Here is a 6,734-nt window from a genome sequence, read left to right on the forward strand (position 1 = left end):
AATGCCAGTGCAAGTCACAATCTGCTTTAGGACACTAGCGTTGGGAGTTCGTGGAAGTCTATTTTTGACATTTATTGAACGGATCAGTACTTTAAGTAACCTTTAGGAGCTTATTTAAAGATGTTACGCTGTAAAAATGCTCACCCCAAAACATATGCTAATGACCAGCTTGGGCAACAATAGAATGCTACACACCTTCCGGAGAGGAGTCCCAAACCAGGACTGCCCCAATCACGCTCTCAACATTCTCTCGGTGCTTCCAGGAGGGACAATTAAACATTCCCTGGTGTGGGGACCACTTTTCATTCTCTTGTGCTTGCTTTCATAAGATATGCAAATTAATTACAGTTGTTTCCAGCTCTCACTCATATGAGGTTCAAAATCGAAACAGAACGTGGTGTGGGACAGGGACCAGTAAAAAGAATGTCTGGCTTGGAAACATTTTTTCAGACTGCTTCGTTCCAGAATAACACTGGTGGCGGTGGCGGGCAGGGTGCAGAATGCATGACTATCTTCAGAAGGATCATTTTCCTTCCTTTCTTTGCTCTCTCCCTTGAAAAAAAAAAAAACCTGCAAAATGTTTCGTCCATTTACCACTATCTTCTAGCCCAGTGGTTCTCAACCTTCCTCATGCGGCCACCTTTTATACAGTTCCTCATGTGGTGGTGACCCCCAACCATAAAATTATTTCCGTTGCTACTTCGTAACTGTCATTTTGCTACTGTTATGAATCGTAATGCAAATATCTGATATGCAGGATATATTTCATTTCATATATTATGCTTTCATTAAACATAATAAAAGCATAATGCTGAATCGCAAAAGCAATGTATAATCATATACTGTGAAATATTTTTTTCTAATGACAAATAAATGAAATGTTGTCTTGAAGCATGGTGTAGAATGGGTAATGGTCTTCATGCTGGGTACTCGTACGTGGGTGTTTCTGCATTTGGGTGGACTCACCTGGAGACCGATAGAGGAGCGGTGTCTGGGTTCCAAAGACCATCAGAAATAATGTCTTAGGTGACCCCTGAGACCCCCCTTTGGGGTCAAGACCCACAGGTACAGAGAGGCTGGTCTACATAGTTTAGAGCTTTATTGTTATGTAAAAGATTTAGTAGGCTTTCATTTAAGGGTCTTTTTTTAAGTGTTTTAAGGGGGTTTTCAAAACTAAGTGTTGTTTGTGGTTTTTTTTTGTATTGCTTCTTTTCATTCATGGCATTTAATCAAAAGCCACCAGTGAACACGGAGTCCCTAGCCTCTCACATTTAAACTGTGTGAATCTCCTGGGCTTCCTCAAGCCAGTCCTCCAGGTACACCATGCAGATGGAGCTCACATGAAAATCACCTGTCTAGAAATGACACACGCTCTGGGGGTCACCTCCAGAGGACTCTCCCAACCGACATTTCATCCGATATGGCCATTTAATATAAATTTTGATACAGATGAACTTTATTTGCCCCAATGTTCAAAATGTCCTAATGAGATTTTAGCTCAGAAGTATCTGAATGCTTGCTTACTTATAGATTGTCGAGGAGGACATCATTAAATAAACTATTTGAACTTAACACGCTTCTGACTAGAATCCATTTTCTTCCATTGCAATTACATATATAACTTTATTAGATCATATCCCAAGGCATTACTCATGAGATGCGAATAGCCTGAAAGGGCTCAGCAGCTTCTCTCAGTGCCTTCCTTCGAATTAGAGAATATACAGTTTTTTCCCTGGAACAAGCTGATTTTGGAGAGGTGTTGTCCTGGATTAAATTCAAGGGAGGGTAGTACATCTGCATTTCAAAACTATCTGTGAAAAAGTGTTTACAAGTGTGTCTCATGGGTAAAGAAACCTTTGTCACAACTAAGTAGAATACCTAGTTGTCTGGCCCTTGAGTAAGTGGCCTAGAAGCCGTGCCAGACCTGCTCCAGCTTACTGAGGGAGAAGGAAACTGCCAAGTCCACACCAACCACAGACCAATTGCCAAACAGCACACGTCACACCTGTCTCCTGCTCTATCCTTCTTGACCCAATTCTGACACCCACCATCCCTCCCAGAGCACTCTACTTCCCTGCTGGGTTCAATAATCGGTTGCAATGACCACGCAGAACAGACAGACAATACTCATGATTATGAGGGTTTCTGGGGGATGTGAGCATGTTACCACAAGACAGGATTAAAAAAAAAAGTATATGGACACCATCTTTTGTCCATAGTAGCAGCTCTTTTCAGCCAACAGCGTTGTGTCCTTCTAATACTCAGTCTTTCAACCACATGTTCTCTTGGCCTCAAGCAAGCTTTCCTGCCCCTCTGACTTACTCTCTAATGGTCTGGACATTACGGCTTCTCTGCTCTGTCTTGGCTTCTTTGGGTGGTCTCTGGAATATCTGTTCCTACTTCTCAGATGACTCTTATACCCAGAAGAAGGAAAAAATTGACCAATCCCTGAGTTTGATTCTTCTACACCTTATTTGCATGGTCTCACCCAATCACTTGGTAGGAGTTATAGAGAAATTGAGAGAAGACGCATACATACTTATTTCATTTCACCACCATGCTCCTTATAATTTTTGTATTATTTGATCTCTCTCCCCGCCCCGTGTGTGTGTGTGTGTGTGTGTGTATGTGTGTGTGTGTGTGTGTGTGTGTGTGTGTGTGTGTGCATGTCCATGTGCCTCTCTCATTCCTTTTATCCTATCCCTAATTCCATGGTGTTCATCAAAGACCTCTTTCCTGGACTAACTCTCTTCCTTGGCAGTGTAATTTAATTTCAATCTAAGATAAAACTTCAAATGATTCTCAAGCATATACTTTCAGCCTGATCCCGCTCCAAGTAACAAATCCTCACTTCCAAGTGTTCCTTATTGATACTTATTCATCAGATCTTTCAATATGCCCCAACATGATTTTTTTACCCTAAAAATTGTGCCTTCCACTGCTCTTCTTATTGTTCTCCTAAGAGCCCCACCACCCAGCCTGTTTTCTCAGCTCAAAGCCCAGGGACTTCGCCTTCTCTCCGTTTCTGTACAATTAGGTGCTGTGTCTTGGTAAGTTTTCCTCTGCAGCATTTCTGGAAAATAGTCCTTCCTTTATATTCTCACTTTCCCTTTTCCTTGGTTCAAAATTCCCAAACCAAACTCACTGCCATGGAGTCCCTGCTGACTCCTAGTGACCCTGTAGAACTGGGTAGAACTGCACCTATGAGATTCTAACTCCTTATGAGAGGAGAAAGCCCTATCTTTTTCCCAAGGAGAAGCTGGTGGTTTTGAACTGCTAACCTTTCTTATCATAATCAAACATTTAAACCATAATCTCACTAGGGTTCTTTAGTTCAGGTTTTATGTAAATTCTTCTAGTTGTATTTCTGTAAGAAACTTCTAACGTGATTCCTGACTCCCCATTTTCACCAGCCCATTTACCTCCCAGTGATGTTGGAATCATTTCTTAAGGAAGTCTACAAAAATCTTAAAAAGAAGAGTGACCAAGAGACATGGAAAATACTTGTGCCTGAAAGAAATAGTTGAACTTTGGGTCTCTTATTTGGAGGACCTGGTCACCATCAATTCACACCAAGTTCTGCTGTGTGTGTGCTGTCGCCACCGTTCAAAAATAGTGAAGTGGACACAAAGGGTGCAGGGTGGCATGTAGCTTTCAAGGTCCAAGGTAGATTCAAGACAAATGTTAGATTCAGGATAATTTCAAGATCTCAACACATTGAGGTTGAATTAGAGAGTTTGGAAAACATGGAGTCATCAGAGGATACAACCAACCAGAGGCCCCGGGATAAGCAATACAACTCAGGAATGGGGCTTTATAATAAATAATCTCTCTTGCCAGCTTTGTGAAAGTATTGGGCATTGCTCTCTAACCAGTCTTTAATCATGACTCCTCACTGTGGGATAATTAAAGGCAAAGATATCGTCTTTGTAACTATATTTTACATAGAACTTCTTTGTTGAAAAAAATTGAATATCTGAATGGAATAAAACAAAAACCCTTTAAATTAACTTTCATGTTTTTCATGATCTGATGACTGCCCACCTAGTCAAAGCTATTTTCATCACTTCCCTTTAATACATATTTAGCTCCAACAAAAACTGAACTGCTATTTCAGGTATGCAATTTAGATTTTCAGCCACCACTTATCTATTCCTTCTCTTCCCTCTGACCAGAATTCTTTTTTCTCTCACTCTTCTATGTGACAAATCATTCTTGGCCTTCAAAGACTCTCTTAAAAGCCATTTTCTCCAGAAAATCCCACAACTCAGAAGTAATCTTAGCCCCTTTACACACACACACACACACACACACACACACACACACACAGAGGGAGAGAGTAACCAAAGGTAAAAGTGAATCCTTTTTAATGGTTCACGTTATGCACCACAGCCTCCTACTTTCCTGTAAGCTCCTTGACAACAATTTCTCTCTGACTCATCTTAGCAATCCTTCCTCTGCAACAGCAATTAACACAATGTCCTGTACCACGTGAACGTAAGAAATATTTGTTAGAACAATGCATTTCAAGTAAACATTTTTAGATCTGTAGTTTGTCTAATATTTTGGATATTCTGCTATATCACAAAAACACACATGATATTAACAAACTAAAACCAGAAAAGGAGATATAATGCAATGAATTACTTGATAGGGCTCTGGGTAACTCTGACCAAGTTACTGGGAAGACATATGTATGAAGGATATACAGAATGTTTAGGTAGGGATTGGTTGGTTTTTCCATCCTGTTGGATATAACATGAACCATGTCAAAAGCAAGAAGGGAAAATTTCATGGACAGCAAGAAAGAAGGGCAAGGAGGGTAGCCATGAGTGGTGGAGAAGCAGTGGAAACAGGCACCAGCATCATGAGCATGAGAAGGAATAGTGGAGCAAGAAATATGGCTATTGTTAGGCGGGTGGCTTTATTTTGGAAGAGTTTGCCTCCATGCACTTAATCAGGGGAGTTAGGCTAGCTAACAGGAGCCCAGAGAAGAGTAGTGGGCTATGATATGGCCTGCGAGCTTCAAGGTCAGCAGTTGAAATCACCTAATTGCTCTGCTGGAGAAAGATCAGATGAAAAAGATGAGGCGTTCTCTTCCCATAAAATTTGCAGTCTCAGAAATCTACAGGAGCAGTTCGACTCTCCAGGGTCACAATGAGTCAGAATCAGCTCAATGATAGTGAGGGTGAGTTGAGGTTTGCTAACTTTCCCAACTAGAGCGGAGCACCTCACCATTGCTGATGCTTCTGGCAGGTGAGCGTGTCCTTTAGGCCTTTATTGCCGTCCTTAGGTGACATCGAGTCAGTTCCGGCTGATGGTGTCTTTATATACAACAAAGTAAAACACTGCCCAATCCCGCACCACCCTCAACACTGTTCTTATGCTTGAGCCCACTGTTGTAGCTACCGTGTCAATCCATTTGTCAAGAACTTGCCACTTTTTTGCTGCCCCTCTAGTTTACCAAGCAAGGTGGTCTTCTCCAGGGATTTGTCTCTCCTGACAACGTGTCCAAAGTATGTAAGATGAAGTCTCGCCATCCTGCCTCTAAGGAGCATTCTAGCTGTACTTCTTCCAAGACAGATGCGTTTGTTCCTTTGACAGATTTTAACAAACAACCCTGATCTTTCCTGCATTACAAGATTTTGCCCATAGACTCTTTCAACCAGAATATTGCAACGAAGGAACTGGACAGCCCCAGCTGCACTAAACAAGCTTTGTGACACTTGCCAGGGTAAGGCAGAGGCCAAGAGCTGAGGAACTTAGAGGCTGGTGACCAGAGAGAGGCACGGCTACTGGCACAGCTGCCTCCTAAATGGATGAACTATATCCCGATCCTTCATTGTGACTTATTCATTTCTCTGATATCCACAGTAAATACGCGTAGAAGCAGCAGTCAAGAAAAGGTGCAAGACCTTTTAAATGTCTTAGAGCACAAAGACAGCACTTGGTGGACTGAGATGCACCTGGAGCAAGCCCTCGTCTTTTCAGTCATGGCACAACCGTCTGAAAGCTGGACAGTTGATGAGGAAGGCTACACAGGGATTCGTTGGGAGCATTTCAATGCAGGTGTTGGTGAAGAACGTTGAAAGGACCATGGACTGCTAGAAGAACAAACAAATGTGTCTGGAAAGAAATACAGCCAGCAGGCTCCTTAAGAAACGGTTTGAGGTGCCCACAGCCTGTTGGTTGAGGGGCCGAGGGCCTGTGACGCTCCAAGTAGGGCATGAAAGGTCAGATGCCAGCAATGTCCGCCACAGGCAGCCCCCAGTAGCCCATGACTTTCGAGGAGGTGGCTGTGTACTTCACCAAGAATGAATGGATCCGCCTGAGCCCTCCTCAGGAGGCCTTGTACAGGGATGTGATGCTGGAGAACTATGAGGCTGTGGCCCTCCTGGCAGGGCCACCTGCTTCCAAACCAGCTCTGATTTCTCAACTGAAGAAAGGGAAAGCGCCGATGTTCAGGCAGACTCGGGGCCCGCACTGAGAAGGAGGTGCCGAAGAGCAGTTCTCGCAGGATACATTGCAAAGATAAGAAGATTCACTCATCTAGCCAAAATAACATTATCATATGCAGTACAATTTAAAATGACTCAAAATCACCACTGTGGGGAAGGCAGAACCAAGACTTAATTCTTACGACTAAAGAGCAATTTTCAAAATGAAGAATTGATGTAAGAGCCACCTTCTAATTTTTCTTTCTGTAAATGCAGGCATTTCCATTGATTCGATGT

General features: G+C 42.6%; 1 protein-coding gene across 1 annotated transcript in view; it reads left to right on the forward strand.

The window, feature by feature from the left end:
- The first annotated feature begins 6,277 nt into the window (after nucleotides 1-6,277).
- The window catches only part of LOC101663918 (zinc finger protein 622-like), a 25,126-nt gene continuing 24,669 nt past the window's right edge, over nucleotides 6,278-6,734 (forward strand). The window contains exon 1 of the mRNA XM_045285200.1: nucleotides 6,278-6,465. Within this exon, the coding sequence (XP_045141135.1) occupies nucleotides 6,278-6,465 (188 nt within the window). The remainder of the gene's footprint in view (nucleotides 6,466-6,734) is intronic.

Source organism: Echinops telfairi, unplaced genomic scaffold (assembly GCF_000313985.2).
Source record: "Echinops telfairi isolate 266 unplaced genomic scaffold, ASM31398v2 ScPeMD7_7469;HRSCAF=8507_1, whole genome shotgun sequence".
Classification (NCBI taxonomy): Eukaryota; Metazoa; Chordata; class Mammalia; order Afrosoricida; family Tenrecidae; genus Echinops; species Echinops telfairi.